The sequence below is a fragment of the Maylandia zebra genome, linkage group LG19 (genome assembly GCF_041146795.1).
Source record: "Maylandia zebra isolate NMK-2024a linkage group LG19, Mzebra_GT3a, whole genome shotgun sequence".
Lineage (NCBI taxonomy): Eukaryota > Metazoa > Chordata > Actinopteri > Cichliformes > Cichlidae > Maylandia > Maylandia zebra.
Window position 1 is genome coordinate 6,407,958 of NC_135185.1, and position 18,644 is coordinate 6,426,601.

The following is an 18,644-nucleotide window of genomic DNA, read 5'->3' on the forward strand; positions in this document are numbered from 1 at the left end:
ACATGTCCTGTCATAGCATGTGAATGCCAGTATTATTTTCCCATTTCATCAGTTAGTTCCCTTTGGTTCTCTCGTTTAACAAAGTTCAGGTTTGGTCAGGACAACAGAGGTGTTCTAAAAGCATCATTCAGAGATTCAAATTCAGAAAGAAAAAGTGCAACTTTTATACTCTGTTATACATTCGACATTTAAATGTCTGAAGTTATTCATGTCATCACCTTGTTGTTCTGAATGCAGTAATAAAATATACGTAAACCCATTCTGACCTTCACCTCCAGTCGCTTTCAAATTCCACATAATTTTGAAGTTTCCTGTCACGTGAAGTAAACAGACCGTAAACTCCACTTTTCAGTGGGGGAGTAAATAAGCGGTGGTGGTTTTTGCAAGCTAGTGTTGAACTAAGTTGATGTTTGAAAGTAAAATCACTTCCTGACAGTGGAAGTCGTTCAGATGAAGAACTGTTTATGTGAAGGTTTAACAGAATACATTTTAACCCCAGCAGCAAGTACACATGTGAATAACTGTGGTCCACAGCCAGACTTTAGACTCCACTGTGCCAGACAACAGTCAGGTGTGTGTATTCCAACTCCTTCCGCCAAAAATGGAAGCCGTTGTTTACACCTGTGCAAGTACGCAAATATTCAGTTGTCATGAAGCCTGCGTGAGATGTCAGGCACAAATCACCAATGTAAATGTTTGGCTGGATTGTATTTGGACATGTGGCGAGTATAAAAACATGTATGTTGTTGTAACTATTTGTTGTAAATATTAGACCATTTTATGACATAAATTTTTTTCTTAACATATTAATACTTTTCCTGTATCTCTTAACGCAGAACATTAAAACTTTTTTTTTATAAAAATACATTTTTCACAAGATATATTTTTTCCTCTTAATATTAAATTTTTTTTTTAAAATACATACCTTTTCCATAATTTGGATTTCTCCCCATGAAATAACACTTGTTTTAAAATTTTAAAAATATAAATCATACACTTACTATAATTCTGCATTTTCTTAAAATACTGTCTCTTTTTTATGTAATATTTCCTTACATAAAGGAAACAAAGCGCCTACTGTTGCCAATGACCAAACCATGAACTGTAAAGAAAAGGTTGAATGCATCGCAGTGCAAACAAATGCAATGGGAAAAAAAGCTGATGCGTATGTGCCAGAAAAAGCTCCTCCATCGCTCCATGTGCAAACACAGCTTTCCACCACTTCACCACCAGCAAAGTACAGTGAATCCCTTCTTTGTTTTTGGTTAGTACACCAACTGCCGTGCTGCATGATGGAGGGCCGGCTTGATCCTCCAGGCCTCCAGTGCAAAGGGTGAGTCAACCTGTAGCGGGGTGGGGCAGGTGTCTGGGTGGAGTTGATAGTTACCCGGGGTTTTTGGGCTCGCTGTCTCGGGACGAGCCGCCGCCTTTCAGCTTGCGAACGAGTTTCTCGCTGCTGCGGCGGATTGACGCTCGTAGTTTACTGAAGGATCCGCTCCTCTTCAGAGAGCCGGAGCCATCCTGGTGGGACACGTCACAGAGTCACTCATACACACCACTATCCAACATATTTAGAAGAGTGCAGACACAGAATGTAGATTAGCATCAAACCAGCGTACACTCTCATTACTGCTTCAAACACATTTTCTGCTACTGTGCTTTAATCGAGAGAAGTCTGTGCATCTTACTACTGACATGACTTAATAATTAAAACTGTCCAAATCTAGGCTACACATACTCACACCCTATCTGCACACTGGTATATGCTAATATATTCACACAAACACTCAGTAGATCACTGTGTGATTAAAGGAGTCCAATAGAACAGCTCTGCTACATTTAGTTTTACACACCTTGTAATCATTAGTCTGTTTGTATTACAATTAGCATCTTGAGCTGCTGTACTGGACTGCATTTGCTTGTCTCGTGCAAAATTTCATGTGCTTACATGATGCAGTAAAGCAGCACACTCATTACAAACCAGCAGAGATGCTTAATGCGTCATGTGTGGCTTGTACTTCAAAAATAATGCTCCGTGCACTAAACAAGACTGTATTTATTTTGTTACACTGCATCTCATTCTGAGAGACTTCTACCCCTAAACTGTGGCACCATCAGCTGGTGTATTCTGTTATACATTATTCTCATCTTTTCAAATGTGAAAGGCTACACAGAGTGGCTCTGGAGAAGTCACACTGCATAATTTAGTGGCACCATTTTTAAGGTGTCAGCTATATGCCTATAGATGGCCCCAAAATCAAAAATGACATTACATGAAGAGATCTTTAGTGTGAGAAATATAACACCTCTGACATTTCATCTTCATTTAGTCCAGGGGTGGGCAAGTCCAGGCCTCGAGGGCCAGTGTCCTGCAGGTTTTAGATCTCACCTTGGGTCAACACACCTGAATCACATGATTAGTTTGTTACCAGGCCTCTGGAGAACTTCAGGACATGTTGAGGAGCTAATTTAGCCATTTAAATCAGCTGTTGGATCAAGGACACATCTAAAACCTGCAGGGACACCGGCCCTCGAGGCCTGGACTTGCCCACCCCTGATTTAGTCTCAGCACAGCTTTGATCTCTGACTGTTAAACTCGATGCACTTTATTGGACCTGCTAGTTTCTCACCTGCACCACTTCCTTTCAACATGTGTTGTTGAATAATAATAATGAATCAGAAGTTTGACTGAGGAATAGGGCAGCGTCTTGTGTGGGAGAGAGCGACTCAAAAGGCTATACATAGATTTTTAAAAAAACATAATTTCATATTTTTTCCAACTTGGATGCCTTAAATGTTTCCATTAACCATTGTCATCATATCCAGCAACATGGTAGGATCAGAGTGGTGAAGCCAAAATAGGTCAGTTACTTCCTAGTCTGGCAGAACTCCATTTATTTTTGTAAAAATGTAGAAATAAATTACAATAATAATTGAAAAACTGATCCAAAATATGAATTAACTAGTTCCAATGATTTTTAATGTTTGCTTAAACTTTTGATCGGTTGGTTTTTTTTATTAAAGAAAAGTATGTCAAAGTTTAAAAGCTGTTACTGCCATGAGTTGTCAAAGTAGTCATGGAGAACCAATTCATACTCCAAATAAACTGAATTTTTCACATCAACGTGACTTTTACCTTTAAAAACTAGAGCACACCTAAAATATGGGGGAAAAAAGTTGATCTGTAACTAGCTAGAGAGACAGTTAAGCATCACCCAAACATACCTCAGAAATCAAATGAAGAATATAATATGCTATTGATTTCTGACATAAACCTACCCTCTGAGCTTCTGGGAGATTAAATTTAAATATGCATTTTTTCAGAATTGAGTTTTCAAATCTGCAGAACATCCATTATCTGATTTAAACAGTGACATAAAAGATTCAATTTACTGGACTGCGGATATGGTGATTGTTCTTCCTTCCACTGCTGCTGTATCTGAGCAGGACAGGTTTAGAGCTCACTCAGTTATGATGACACACACACGGAAAAGAGAAGGAACACACAAAGAGGCGACAGGCACAGGTTCAGGTGAGCAAAGAGTTTAAGTTTTATTAGAAGTTAAGAAAGATGCACAAACAGGACAGCACACGCAGAAGATTAGTAGCAGGAGGTGAGATCAGACTGAAAAGGAGACTAATTAAATTCCTAAACTTTCAGCAAATGCAACAATAATGCTTTTATACAGCAAATTCTCTGTAACCCCCCCCCCCCCCCCAAACCCTGACAACTATATACACAGATATACAGAAGGTAAACAGAGAGAACACACAAGGTTTAGGCTCTGTATCAGCCAAAAGCTTCACTTTTTTCAAGACCCAACCTGACAAGTGGAAAACTTGAACTGTTGCAGCGTTTCTCCCCGAGACTTAACCATGTAAGCCCACTGCACATTAACTCCAATCACCTTTATGTGTCCTCTTATTGACATCACAACATGTTTTTGTCTGATATCAGTGCAAATGATGAGACAGCAGAGTGACACAGCAAAGACTAAACTCTAAACAGGAGCACAAACCTACAGAGCCACAATCAGCGGTGCTCCTGATCATGCTGACGAGTAAAGTCGATGTTTTTTACAGCGTGTTACGTGACTACCACATGAGACGTTTTCAGTTATCACTACGGATTCTAAAAGCTAATGTTGAATTAAATTGCGCGGATGATAAAAGAGAGATGAGAAGCTTCTAACCTCTACAGAGGGAGAGAGAGAGAGGAGGAAGGAGGCTTTAACATGGACCTCAAGCCTTCTCAGACCTTTTTTGTTGTTGTTTTTGGCTCATCTGACCACGACATCAACAAAATGTCATCACTTTTGCTCCTGTGAATGCCTTTGCCAGTATTGTAGTGCTGAAATGTTTTAATTTTTTTAGCCTAATGAAGTTTGAGGTTTAAATCAATCATTTGCACCTGGGTTGAACACAGGATGTCATGTTCACACAGCAGGAAGTTGTTGTTTTTCCTGTGTTTTTTAAACCACAATCTGTCATTTTTAGACCTCAAACACAGTTTACAATTTGTTGCACAGCGGCACTGCTACTGCTTTTTCCCCTGTTTTGCTGTTTAGTTTGGTTCACTGTTTAAGATAAAGATCCACTGGATACAAACACGCACATTCTTGTTGCATTTTGCAGTCATTCTGCGTGACCCTGGCCTTTAAAATCGATGGACCTGTTCAGCAACACTTCATTGATCTCTTTTTAAATCACAAAGAAAAGTTCTGACCAAAATTTTGCTCCACTTTAAAACTAAATATAGCACATATTTGGTCATCTCTTTTGGTCATCCACTTTTTGCTTTGATTTTAATGACATGAAATTTTAATGATGAAACTTTAATTGATCTTGTGGTCAGATTTGTACCAAATAAGAAAGTTCATAATTTTAGTTAAAGAAGAGTTCAGTTCAGGAACTTTGTGTCAAACACCCCTCAAAGTTCCTCCAAAAACAAGTCTACAAGCAAAACGAAAGCACATTTTAAAGATAGGAGAGTGACAGAAAGAGAGGAAGCAGAGGAGCAGAGTTAAAGGACAAGGAGAAATATCAAGGTATGAAGCACAAGTTTACTGTTGCCATAAAGAAAAATCACCCCAGTCCTCTCCCACCCGCAGCAGATACACAATTCTAGCGCAGTGCTTTAGCACAAGTAGAAAGCAGAGGGTTGGATTCGGACACACAAGCTGTCTCCGTATTTCTGCCAGAACCATTTTCACACAGTTCCTGTTCCCAAAAACAACTGAGATTGGGGTGTAAAAGCAACATTATCGCTGTGGTTGAACCCGGTGTGAAGAATCCCGCCACAGAAAAGAGCTGAAGGAAAACTGCAAAGCTGAAGGGGCTGAGGCGAGGTGAGGCGAGGCATCCGTCATGCAGAAGACAATTTTTAGAACCACTACAAGGCATCTGGAGTTACGCCTGCCGGTCAGACAGAGCAGATTGAAGAGAGAAAGACGCAAATGCAAACAGTAAAAGAGAGGGGAAAAGACAGTAAGATGAGATATGGATACAGAGGAGCAATTAAAGAAGGGTGAAGAAAGGAGGGAAGCATACAGGACAAAGACTGAGAGGTTAACAGATAAACCAGACACAGCGTCTCTCCACCCGCCAGTGCAACACATGGAAGACAGAGATCAATAAATGATTATACAACAAAACCCAACACTGTACTGGACAGCCAACACAGTATGGGTGGGCTTTAAGTTACAGTCATTACAGTGACATAATTTGATCAGAAGCAATTATTTTAATATTCTGATTTGGGAAAAGAGCTCAAAAAACCTGTTAAAAACATCTTCAGGAGATCTGTGTCTCACATGAGCGTGATTGGTAACCACTAGTGTTTGCGTCACTAACCTCTGTGTTATAGAGATTCTCATAAAAGCAGCAATAAAAAAATTTTTATGTGCAGTTTTATTTTCACAACAATCCAACTTTACATGGGGAAATCCTGGGAAACCCTGGATGTTGTCTATTGCTCTAAGTAGCTATTTTCAAATGAAATCTGTTCTTTCCAAATCACAGGACTCACAGCAGGAGATAAAAATTAAGAGATAAATAATAATACTTCTGTATTTTCACAAATATGAGGTAGGATAAGATCATTTTAACAGAATAATGGTTGTGCAGTCGGGGGACTGAACTACAATAACACTTCTGTTCCAGCCTCCTCTAGTTTGTGGGAGAACAAAACCATCCAGACCGCATTATATTCCTTCTCCAAGGCCATCGGCCATTTTCCACAGCTTGTTCCAGATGGCCTCGGGTCTCGTCCACTCTCAGGCCCAAACCTCTAAAACTCAACAAACTAAACTAAATTAAGGCAGCAGACAGATAATGTCAGGGTGGACTCTTAAATGCCTGAATGCTCTGTGTGGTTATTAGGATGATTTATAATTTTACCATGAAATTACCTGTTTGTAAATGTAAGTCACAACTGTGTAACCATTTGGTAGCGCCCCTGGCCTTTTCTTTTGGCAGCTATTTTGAAGAATTATGTAAATTAACTTTAATGTCAGCAGTCACATGGCATAAAAAAAAAAAAAACAACTACATTTATAAAACAGGAATATTCACACGTCTGGTTTCAGGAGGTGAGCTGCAGAGGCCACACCACCAGGTTCAATTATATTTTTAATTAAAAAAAAAAATCGAATTATATGCGCTAAAGGCAGGCTGAAACATCGAGCTTGTGCGAGAATCTGAAGAAAAGAAAAAAAAGAAAGCAGAGAGGCCAAGCTTCAAACTTTCTAAGGTTTGTGTTTTGTGTGAATTTACACGAAGAAACAAACAAACAAAAACACGGTTGTGGAATCATATCTCATGTATTCCAAGAGTATTATGAATGGACACCTAAACCTATCACAGCTGTGAGAGTGCAGGACAACTGGCAGGCTCTGCCACTAGGTGGAGCACTTATACAGCTCAATCAGGTGGAGAGAGACGCTGTGTCTGAGTCTGGAACATAGCTCATCAATACATATCAGTAAAGTTAAACCTTGTTAGGTGACCACAAAATAAACAGAGGGGTGCAGGTAAAGAGACATGTGAGAGTAGCCAGAAAGATCAACTTTTTTGTAACAGAACTAAATGTTTAGTTTTGTGTTTTTTATCTTCATCCCAGAAAATGAACTAAAATAGCTGGGAGCAGCAACACAAGTCAACTTAATGATAATCAGAATTGATCATTTATTCGGTCTGAACTCTCCCATCTTCTCTGGCAGCTAACAAGGAACAAATGGAAAAGAACAAAAGGCTGGGAAAGTCACACTTTACATTCTCTGGCAGCAGATCACCACACGTATGCAACGATCAGAAACATAAACAAGTACACACATGCAGATCACCAACATCAACAAAGAAGGAGTACAGTACAGAGCCCATGTTGAGTCAGAACAGACTGATGAGTCACAGACTCATTTGTATTAAGTGAGAAGAGAGAGGTTTTCACAGCTGCCTGTGGAGAGAGCTGAAGTGGAAGTGATGATTTGTTTGACAGGATGAAAAACAAAATGTACTCTGACAACTGCAGGGAAGCAGTGGAGGATAAACATCCCCAGACATATCTGTTTTTATCCATCTAATATTAGAAATATGAGCCAATTGCAACTGATAGTATACAAGTGCAATACAAAATTACAGAATTTTAAAGATTGATATTTTCAGTATGCTGCAGAATGATGTTGCTATTGTAGAGATTTGAAAAGAAGATAAGTGCATGCTAATAATACACAAATAGTGTATGAAAATAACTGGATACACCCAGTATTTCCAAAATAATACTTCTACTGGAATCTTGCATAGTGCTTTTGCAAATTCTAGTTCTTTATATATTTAAGTTCCATTTACTTTTGTAAATCCTCTCTAACTCGTAGGCTGTGGAATTGTGCTGGTGTAGAAGCTGTGAAAGCTCCCTCTTGGGATCAATAAAGTGTGTCTTCAAATCCAATTAAAGGCCGATAGTTGATTGATTGATTGATCGTTGTATTTATACTGACTTCATTTACTGTTTGATCAAAGAAGATTTAAGGACAAAACAAAAGCTCCTTGTCAGATTTTCCTTCCAGCTAAAGTTCTTTCCAGATGAGTCCGGCTCCTTTCCTGATATAAATAGGTCCAGAGATCTGCAGGCGATTGTCTGCTGTGTGCTAATAATCCATTGACAGGCTACAGTTTATAGGCACAGCTATGTGTCACACCATACCGCCTGCAAGGACTACAACTAGAGGTGCAATAGGAGATGCTGATTGGTTGTTCTGGGCTCTATGACTACTGTTGCTATGCGAGCAGGCCAGCTCTAAGCAACAGCAGGAGCAGCATTTTAGAAATAAGGTGGTGAGCAGCCTACAGCGACCCTATAACTACATATTCTGCCATTGCAGTGAGGACAGGCTGAGAAAATTCTGCATATTCTGAAATGTACCAGCTGATTGAGAACAGTCGGTCTGCAGCTGAGGCAGCGAGGTGGCATCAATGTGTGTGACCAGAGGGGTTTTTAAAGCTTTTTAGACATTAGTTGGAAAAGCTGTACAATAAAAGAGAGTTTAGTGAAAAATACTATACTATACTAAACTATACAAAGAGCTACGACTCAATGACTGCCAACGACTTAAGCTCCAGCCAAGTGAATGCTCCAGCAGAGCATTTTTTCACTTGATCTCATTAATCAAAGTCAGGGTAACAGCGACGCACAAGCAGGAAGAAGAAGCGGGAGAGCAGAGTAACTGCGACTGTCAGTCAGGATTATCAGTGTAGCATTGTACAGTTTGATCCTTTTGAGCTAGTCGGACAAGATTTAAGTCCTCATTCAAACATTTTAGTCATAGATGAAGAAACAACCTCACTGTATCTTTCATGACCGAAGCCACTAAGGCTACGTTCACACTGCAGGCGAAAGCGCATCAAATCCGATTTTTTTGACCCTATGTGCGATTATGGTGCGACAGTGTGAACGGCACAAATCCGATATTTTCAAATCCGATCTGGGTCACTTTCGTATGTGGTACTGAATCCGATACATATCCGATGTCTCAGAAAGCGACTGCTGTTTGAACGGTCAAGTCGCATTAAATCCGTCTTTTACATCACTGACACAAGACAGACGCCAATTATCCGCGCCAGAGAAGACATCGCGAACGCTTCCTGGCCATCCGGTGAAACTGCTGGGAAGACAACGTTGGAGAAACGTTAACATTTTATTTGTACTGCATAACCTGCAGGTTCTGACAGAAATCTGCAACTATCCTTTGAAGCACCTCTCCTCTAAAACAGCAATAGCCTAAGGATCATTATTAGGTTATCTACATTATTATGTAAATAACAAAATAACTTAAAGCAAAAATCGGGAAACATGAAGTCCGAAGTCTTTATATTAAGGCCATCAGTCAAACAATATAGTTTGTTCTGGGTCTAAACAGAGCGCGTTGTGTATGACGTCTTCTTTTGCGCATGCGGGCCACTTTGAGCGTTCACACTAGAGCGCGTTTGCTGTCACACTTTATTTGTAGTGTGAACGAGCAGACAAAAAAAACGGATTTGATCAAAAAAATCGGAATTGAGCATTAAGACCTGCAGTGTGAACGTAGCCTAATTGAAGAGATAATCCCCTCACTGGCCTCCAGTGGCCCCTCATTCTCACTATAACTTTATAGGGAACCATCAGTTGGCTTGATTGACAGCAAATAAAATAATCCAATCCAAGCCAGCTCAATGTGACCAAACTTTAGCATTTACATTAACAACTGTGTTTATTATAGTTTCTGTGCTGAGGAAACTTTAACAAGTAAAATGACTTTGTGGATGACGTCAGTCCAGAAAGATAGAGGAGTTATTTCAAGTCGACATGTCTGTGTCCCTGGTTTGAGAACTCTCAGTAATGTGCCGAGGGCTGTGTACTGTACTTACCCCGTTCCATTCCACGCTCATACTCACTTCCTCGCCGCCGTCTGGCCCGCTCTCATACTTCACCGTGTCAGAATTCAGGCTCTCGCGGCTTCGCTGCTTCTCTCGGGCCTCCGGCTCGCTCAGCACCTCAGCCACGCGCTGCTTGTGCACATTGTCCAGACCCTGATGTGTGCACACAACAATAAATAAATGCCAGTTCAACAAATCCAATTAAGCATAAGCTAAACCCATGTACTAGTCGGACCTCCAGCACAGCCTCACCTACACAGATACACTGTACAGCTGTCAGCAACAAGTGCTAATTCATCCAATCCAATTAATACTAAATCTATAGACTTCTACTGCCTGCTGCTCTAAACCCAGCACCTGGGATTTGCTGATTAGCAGTCAGAATAAACCTGGCAGAGGACAGAAAATGAAAAAAAAAAAAAATCCAACTAATTATTGGTAAATTAGCTTGCTGACCACTAGAAATTCAGTTAAACCATTTTTGAAAAAGCACACTTTCAATATGGAGCTAGAGGAAAGCACCTACCTAAGAAGTCACTGCCCATTCTGAAATCTCAGAATGTCATTTTTGACTATCTTTACTGCTGTTTTGATATTTACAGAAATCTTAAAGACTTTTTTAAACGTTCAGTTTGGTGGAAAAAACAATTTTGCAACCATGTGATTAAAAGAACATACATGTAAGCATCTAATATAGTGAAACTTGAACAGCAAACCCATGGTGCCAGTGCAGCTAAATTAGCTTTTCTGTTAGCTGGTGACTTCCAGTGCTACCTTGCGTAATTAAAGCTGGCCAACAATACGGTTACACCACAGTACAAAGTACTTTCTGTGACTCTGCCTGAGCGTTTAATTATTCAAGGAGGGAAAAACAAACACGGGACGTTACACTGCCAAACAATCATGCTGGCAGAGTCTGGTCGCTTATTTTATTTCTACTAAAACCTTCTCCACTTGTATTATCTAAATGCTGATTAAAGGTTACATTCATATCGGGATCGAATCTTTCCTCAAGCAAAAAATGACAACGCTCCAAATATATCAAAGGAAGTTTGTGGTGTTAAAACGAGGCCCCAAAGCAGATCCGACTAGTTATAATGGAATTATTGTAATAATTACCAAAATGTTATTTTAGTTTCTACAGCTGTAATTTCAGCAAGACAATGGGGAATTTTATCTTAATAACATGTGTGTCTGTTACTGAATAACTCAATGTTTACATGTTGATGGAAAACCTAATTCAGGATAAAAGCTGCAGGACTTAGACTCCATTAAGTCTCATAAGTAACACCATCAGGGGCAGCTAAAAACAACACCAAAGAAACCAAACTACGCTCCAGGATTCTGAGTGCATTGCATTTTTCCAATTCCACAGCAGCTCACACATTTTCTGCCTTTTAATGTGACGCAAATGCTCAACGGACCCGTTTCATCTGAGCACCGATAACAAGTCATCTGCTTCTATATCTACAGTCCTGTGTTGTTAGTCACATTATCCAGAGGCCACACCTGCTTTCTGGAACGCATCGCAGCTTCCTCCAGGGTCCCAGCTGCCTCTAGCTTGCCCTGCCGCCTGTAGAGGGCACCAAGGTTTTTCAGGGTGGTGGTAACCGTGGGGCTGAAACGACAACCGGTGGAAATTTAATGTCACAGAAAATCGTTTTGGCGAAAGACAATAAAACAACAAGAACAACACGACTGTCTTATAGATGGTTGGCCACAGCTGGTTTAATTGCTTACTACATTTTGTTATGTGTAAACATTTATATATATCATGTATCAGTTTGCTTCCTGTGCTGAGAGTATCACCCATATTTACTCCGTGGAAAAACACTGACCTGTCGACTTTACAGGCTTTGTACCAGCCTCCATACTCTCCAAATGGTGAACCGTCTTTCTGCTTCCCCTGTGAAACACCAATTTGGTTTAGATTTAAGAAATCTGCATATATGATATAATAAATCAGACATTTAAGGATGGAAACCAACCCGCTTACATTGTATGTAGTCAGTTTACATGGAGAAGTGTTAGCAGTGGGATTATAATTGGATCAGTACTTCTTCCCCAGAACATCTAAACCTATTAAACCATGAAATGAACTCTTAGATGGGAGAGTGAAGGACTCGGACCATCATCATCAGTTTTTACTGAGACTTAATATCCTAATCCAATCTTTGTAAAGTCAGTCTTTCTTATTTCATGTTAAATAAGGTAAAAGAATTCAGAGAAGTTTAATGCAGAAGTTTTTTTTTTAAAAACTTGGTGTGTTTTGATCCTGTGCAATTATAAGGTTTTGTCTTTAACACTGAAACCCAAAATTAAGAAAGCACAACAGAAATTACAATTATACTTGTATATATATGTTTCAGGCTCTCACCTTGCTTTGCTCCTCTCTCTCCTCAGCATGCATCCAGATTGGTTTGTTCTCATCTGCAAAGAAACATACACACAATCAGTCCTGACAAACTCAGATAAGCAGCTAGAGACACCTTTGAAAAGTCACTCTGACTCTGAAGTGCTGTTTTCTGTTTCTTTTCGGCTCCATCCTTCACTAAAATAACAGCAGCCTGAACATATTAACCTTTACTTCAAAGGAGAGACTTATAAAGTTGTTCATGCATGCAAGTTACTCTAAGTTTAAGCTACTATCTGCAATGTCTGAAATATAAAAAGTGTGTGAGCACTTTGTACCATCAACAGAGCCAAACTCCCGTTCATGAGCGCGGGTTAGGATTTCTTTATACAGGGTCTCTGCCTGCTTGAACTTGCCCTGCTTCAGGTAACAGGATGCCTGAAAAACACAAACAATAAGAACAACATGACACTGCGAATGAGCAAAGTCAGAGCTCGCTCTTCAGCAGTTAGCAGTAAGGTCCAGCAATGGGATGTCAGCAACACACAAGAAGCTTCACAGGACTGGGAGAAGCTGAATTAGTTTTTTCTTCTTCCTTTTTTTTTTTTTTTTTAAATAAAATAATTTAAAAAGAGTTGTCATTTTCATGCCACTTGTCATCTGCAGATATTGATTTTTATTCCGCAAATTGACAAATACTTCCATCCTTCTCACCAAGTTGTTCTTGGTCTTGGCCACGTTGGGGTCATCTGGGCCCAGTTTGGTCTGGTAGATCTCCAGGGCTCTCATGTAGTAGTACTCCACCTCCTCATACTTGCCCTGGTTCTGACACAGCAGGGCCAGGTTGTTTAGCTGCTTGGCCACATCTGGGTGGTCCTTGCCCAACACCTGGGACAAAAGAGGAAGAGATATGAACTTTAAACAACCCATTTCTGCCATGTGCTATTTGGTCAGTAACACTTAGCCAACATGAGAAATGCTGGTCAGACGGATTTAGCGCCTTCTACTGAGTTTCACTAGTGTAAACATTCAAATGTGCAACCTAGTTTAAATCCTCAGGTCCAATGTTGTAAATTTGGATTTCCAGGAAGACCGGAAGGGTATTTGTCAATACGTTGGAAATGTTTGTTTCATCTCCTGCCAAGCTGCTTTGACTTGCTGCACTCTGTTTGTAGTGCGGCTGATTACACTACACGTATGTTTGGAGCAGTGTGCACAGAAGATGTCACATGTGTAAATTTGGTCTAGAGTACTGGGGATCAAGCCTGTAGCCTTTGCTACATACAGTACATGCCTCCGTAGGAATTTTGGCCTTTTGTGGATTAATAGGCTACTAACCTGCTTTAATAAATAAAAAAATAAATAAAGCTGTAAAACAAAACAAAAACACCACCCAAACCCCCCCCCCAATAAAAACCACTTCTGGATTAAGAAACAGCCTTTAAGCACTGCAACCTCTTCCTGTGAGCTAAGAAGAGTAAAGGTCATTAGAGTAGAGTGCAGCAAGACTAAAAGACATGTATTGGGGCTAGATGCTAAATGACCCCCCCCCCCCCCCCCCCCCTCTCTCACTCACACACACACACACAATAATATTTTTTCTTATTATATGATTCTAACTGCCCAGTAAAGATGTAGCAATCATAGGTGGATGAAAGGAAAGAAAACAGAGAAGAAAATGAAAAGGATGTGCACGGGTGGAATCAGTGAACACACATGGGTGGCTGGTGTTGTTGGGAAAGGGATCTGATCAGTTAAAAAGAAACCACCCTGAGTGTCACGTTTATGGTTGTAAATGAAAACAAGTGAACAATTAGTTTGTTTTGATTTCTAGTTTCAGTTTACTGCTCGGTAAGTTTGTGTGAGGTCTTAGAACTGCAGGATGATCCCCCCCTCCCTCCCTCCCTCCCTCCCCGCTGGAGACCGACAGCGTCTTTGATCCACAGGATGGTGCAGAGCTGTGTGAGCGGAGATACCTACAGTATTCACTCAGGCCTGGCCTCAATCGCCTCCTCCTGCACCACATAACACATCTGAACGCTTTCCTGTAAACAGCATTAGCTAGAAAACAGATTGCCATCAGCACCACAAAACTGCTGAGGATCTGATCATGCCTACTGATGCCTTCAACCACCAAATGTTCTGCAAAAATTCTGTGGCTTATTGAAAGCTTTCAGGCAAAGTAAACACACTACATACATGTTCTGGTCGCCCTTTTCTAATTAAAAATTAGTTACTTAAACCTTGGAATTTGAACCTTAAAATTCTGGTTTGGTACTGAAAATGTCAGATATGAGGAAAAGAGGAAAGGCTGCAAGTTCTTGCAGGTAGCAGATCTGCTAAGTTATCTATAATTGCAGATATTCGAGTACTGGAGTAACTATAGCATAGACTAAATGTTTGAAAAAACACAATCAAGCAAAAAAGATTTCATCACTGTTTTCATTTTTGCAATCACCGTCTTTGTGTTTTGAAACCAGATGTGATGTATGCTTGACTGAGAAACCAACACACTGCGTGCTCATGTGGTAGCAACTAGGTGATTACAAGGCAGACCCAGCCTAAAGCATATCCTCCTTTATACTTGTTGTTTTACCATAATGGGGACCAATTTTCAAAATGAATATAATGGTATATACACTAAAATTGAAACTAGTGATCAGCTTATAAACTTGTCAGGTAAAGTGTTTCCTTACTCACTTATGAAGGAGGCCAAGGACACTTTTCTCATAGACTAGAATTTTTTATGCAACCAGAGGATTCATACTGCTGACCATTACAAAGACAACATATTTAAGACACTTGTATACTGGCTTCACTTTACATAGCAGACCCTACATCCATTGTTTAAATGCAGTCTGTCATCTGCAAGTTTCTATTATCTTGAATCTTTTACAAGAATAACGCTGCTGGCATTCCACATTTTTGCTGTTGCCATGAACTCAAATAATTCTAAAGGCTAAAAGCAAGAAGTATTAACACTTTCTCAATACTTCACAAGGGAAACTTTAAGATGAGTCATATTTCCTTTTTCTCAACAACTTTCTTCAACAGATACAGACTGCAATTTACTTTGCCCTGACAGATTAGTGAGGGCAAAGTGAAAAGGATATGATACTGACACACACACACACACACACACACACACACACACACACACACACACACACACAGAATTTTCCAGAGTTTCTACAAAAAGGCGGAATGACGAGAGGGGGAAAAAAACATCCTTCTGATTCAGCAGTTCTGCTGCAGTCACTTTGCAATGCCCTGCATGTGCAAAACCACTCCGGCTTAAGCAAGTGCATTATCATCTCAGTTTAAGAAGCATGAAGAAAAAAAAAAAAATTAAATGCCTCGGCTTAACCAAAGCTGACGTTGCATTCTCAAGGAGACGAAGGAGAAGTGGGTTTGTTCAAAGGCAAGAGCTGAGCATAAACAACAGAAAGTGTCTCCTGCGGCTCGTTTGTAAGTATCAAATTAATACAGGCAAAACAGTAGCGTTCGCTCAGGATAAAGAGCCTGCCCTGTGACGAAGGCTGAATACTGATAAAAAAAATTTAAAAAAAAAAAGAGGAGAAATTACATAAAGGAGGTTGACTACAGTTTATTTCTTATGCAAGCAGTGAGGAAAAAACAAAACAAAAACAGACTTTATGACTTTATGAGTTTTATGTAGTTTTTGTAGATGTGTGAATGTGTGTGTGAATGGGTGAATGACTGAATGTAGTGTGAAGCGCTTTGGGGTCCTTAGGGACTAGAAAAGCGCTATACAAATGCAGGCCATTTACCATGTACTTTCTAATATATATATATTAAAACACTTTTTGGAAAGAACAAAGACTCACTGCTGCTTTTCTTTTTTTAATTCCAGATTTTGGCCAACTGCTGTTTTACTCTGAGGCCTCAGTCGTTGGTGATACCCCAACCTGAAATCTATTATATCACAACATATCAATTTTGTTTTTTTTAATCCTTCTTAACAAGTATAGTTGACTTTTTTTTGGGGGGGGGGACACACACACATGCCAACTCAAACAGCCGTAGCCGATCACTGTGTGCAAGGCCCGACTTCTGCCAGCTACAGCTGAACTACAAATTAGCTGTCCAAGAAGTTTATGTTCAGTTTTATATGAGTATAATCAAGTATTTATTGCACTCATCAAGCTAACCAAGCTTGCTAGTGTTAGCTAATAACATAAATGGTAAATGGCCTGTATTTGTATAGCGCTTTACTTAGTCCCTAAGGACCCCAAAGCGCTTTACACTACATTCAGTCATTCACCCATTCACACACACATTCACACACTTAGCACTTCACCATCTCATAAACATGGTCACCACCCCCAAATAAAACACAGTGGTATCTAAAAACTAATGATGAGGCCTCGAAATGTGTCACATAGTGTCCATAGTTTGTTAAATCCAACAATAAACACAAGTGACTGCCACTAGACATGAAAAGCTAATACTGTTGTTAATTATGTGCAAAACTTAAAATTTAGATATTCTAAACAAGTTAATCTGTTGCAGTTATAGTAAATATCTGCTGTGTTGAAATGAAAAGCTGAAGGGACAAGTGGTCAGTTGCTGAGTGCTGTCTGAATATTTTAATTCCTACTATTCATTCTGCTGCCTCCAAATGAAATATTCTGAGTGAAGTCTGAAGTGTTTCAGTACAGGGGCACAAAGTCTGTCTATAAGTGAAAGTACTCGCTAGTGCATCGACTCATCACAGTGTTTGATGACCTCGTACCCACCTTTTCTCTGATCTCCAGCGCTCTCTTGCACAGAGGCTCTGCTTCCTTGTACTTCCCTCTCTTCCCATACAGGACAGCCAGGTTATTGAGAGTTGCAGCAACCTGATAGGGACACAAACACATTTATTATCCCACAATGCTCTATTCTTCCTGGCCTCATAGACATGTTCACTCATTTGCACAATGTGTGGAACCGCAAGAGTCTACAACAGCAGAGTGGTGTCATTGGTCTGATGAGTGAGAAATTGACAAGGAATAAGAGGATGTGGGGAAACAGGAAGTGATTATGCCGGGCTGTAATTTGATCCAAATCAGCTGAGTGATGAATCTCCAACATGTGCACACAGGACGAGTGAGGGGAGACTGCAGAGGGGACCTGAGGTGAGCACTGATCTCTGATTCACACCAAGTTCTGGCAGCCATGTGAGCAGAGTGGGAGGAAACGAGAGGAAGGGCAGAGGGTTGAAGTGATGGGAGGAACGGGAGCTTATTCAGGAAGATGGGAGGAAGAGAGGGACAAAACTCCTACAGTTTGAGAACACTTTTTTTCTGCTCTTTAAGACTTAATTTGTCCTCATGTCACAATCTCAAAAATGGTGAAAATATAAAAAAGAACATTTAGAGAACTTTTTTTTTTAAAGCAAAGGAGCTACAGATTATATAGTCTGATCACAAACCTGTCGATGATTAACCTAAAGCCTTCAAATCTTACAGACAAATTCACAGTTTCACATCCATGTTTTTTAAATCTTGTGTTTGTATTAAGAGTCATAAAGTCAGACACATACTTACATAATTATTTTAATTATAATTAGATTCAGAAAGCATTACGACACACAGACTTGACGACTAAATTTAGCATTATATCCACAGAAAGCAGAACACTACTGCGATTCAGATCATAGTGCTCATGTCTCCTGAACATCCCTGTCAGACTCAGCCAGATCCATGTAGAGCCAAAGTAGCAGCGTCAACGGGAATCTCAGGGACTGGACACTTCAGTTGGTGGGGTTTTGACCTCAAAATCAAGGTGTTTGTGTCTCTTTACAGTCGAAACCACAACTCCGCCTTTTTCAATTACCTCAGCAGATTGTCGCCTTTCTTTTTAGTGGCAAACCAAGAGCCAGTTTTCATAGTCCAAGTCCACTTTGACCTATGTATGTGTGTCGGTACATGATTTACCCAGAAGTTCACGACTGATTAGGAAAGAGAACATGACCTCAACATATTGTTTGCCCGTCAGGCTAAAGTTAGAAGTGGCTTACAATACCGCACATTGAAAACAGAAAGAAGAGAAAAGAAATTCTATAAAAATGATATGATTAAGAGGAAGAAAAATCACTATACTTAATCACATATCAGGTAATGTGTCAGATTTCGTCTGGGTGATGGATCACTGGGGTGAAAAAAATAAATTAAAAAAAAATCACTTTCTTCTTTGGAAAAAAGGGGAAGACGTGGAGAGGGCTAACCTCTGTTTCACACAGTGAAGAGAGACGAAGGTCCGAACAGTGGAGACACAGGCCTGCTGGGGTTAACCTGCTGCATGCGTACAGTCACGTTGACAGAGAGAGGTTAAAGAATCTGAGAACAGGCCGGGGTAAATTATTAATGACACCCAC

At 40.0% G+C, this 18,644-nt stretch overlaps 1 protein-coding gene across 8 annotated transcripts in view; it reads right to left on the reverse strand.

The window, feature by feature from the left end:
• Positions 1 to 18,644, reverse strand: part of klc1a (kinesin light chain 1a) — a 42,662-nt gene that overhangs the window by 6,665 nt on the left and 17,353 nt on the right. For 4 of the 8 annotated variants that reach the window (XM_012920082.4, XM_012920083.4, XM_076877505.1 and 1 more), the window contains 8 exons: positions 17,023 to 17,124; positions 12,977 to 13,150; positions 12,601 to 12,700; positions 12,287 to 12,339; positions 11,748 to 11,815; positions 11,419 to 11,527; positions 9,901 to 10,062; positions 1,388 to 1,521 (listed from right to left, as the gene is read on the reverse strand). In XM_012920082.4, the coding sequence (XP_012775536.1) occupies positions 1,388 to 1,521; positions 9,901 to 10,062; positions 11,419 to 11,527; positions 11,748 to 11,815; positions 12,287 to 12,339; positions 12,601 to 12,700; positions 12,977 to 13,150; positions 17,023 to 17,124 (902 nt within the window). Of the gene's footprint in view, positions 1 to 1,387; positions 1,522 to 3,527; positions 5,416 to 9,900; positions 10,063 to 11,418; positions 11,528 to 11,747; positions 11,816 to 12,286; positions 12,340 to 12,600; positions 12,701 to 12,976; positions 13,151 to 17,022; positions 17,125 to 18,644 lie in introns of those variants that run through there. The other 4 variants (XM_076877506.1, XM_023152328.3, XM_004554703.4 and 1 more) reach the window with 3 other exon arrangements.